This window comes from Capsella rubella, unplaced genomic scaffold (genome assembly GCF_000375325.1).
Source record: "Capsella rubella cultivar Monte Gargano unplaced genomic scaffold, Caprub1_0 scaffold_7, whole genome shotgun sequence".
NCBI lineage: Eukaryota > Viridiplantae > Streptophyta > Magnoliopsida > Brassicales > Brassicaceae > Capsella > Capsella rubella.
Genome location: NW_006238917.1, coordinates 3,643,974 through 3,644,407, shown reverse-complemented (window position 1 = coordinate 3,644,407; position 434 = coordinate 3,643,974). Strand labels below are relative to the sequence as shown.

The 434-nt window shown below is 35.9% G+C and overlaps 1 protein-coding gene across 1 annotated transcript in view; it reads left to right on the top strand.

Moving 5' to 3' along the window:
• LOC17880810 (uncharacterized protein At2g29880) overlaps positions 1-434 on the top strand; it is a gene marked incomplete at its 5' end in the record, with an annotated part of 3,469 nt that overhangs the window by 159 nt on the left and 2,876 nt on the right. The window contains one exon of the mRNA XM_006286280.2: positions 20-427. Coding sequence (XP_006286342.2) covers positions 20-427 — 408 coding nt within the window. The remainder of the gene's footprint in view (positions 1-19; positions 428-434) is intronic.

Sequence of the window (434 nt, the reverse complement as noted above, 5' to 3'; positions counted from 1 at the left end):
AATTTTTTAATATATATAGGCTCATCCACTTAAAAAAAATTTACGTGATGATACATTTGAAGATTTTGAGGACTTCAGAATTATATTTGAATCTATTACAGCAAGTGGACAGAATGCTGTGGGTTTAGGCGATCCAATTGATGGAGGTCCTAATCAAATTGGAGACACTGATGCGATAAATGAATCAAGTCGTGTCCAGATGGTGAATGATCTAGAGGGCATACCATACGATGAAAGATCAGTCCATGAAGTTTTCTCTTCACTAGAGAATAGTAGGTTAGAAAATCTTCCTCCACGTAAGAAAGCTAGAACTGATGCATGTAATTCAAACAAAGCTTCTAATGAAGTGGATACGGTAGAAGAATTTGGTCATCAGATTTTTGGCATGATACAGAGAAGATGGGAAAAGGAAATTGAAGAAAAGGAAGCTGATG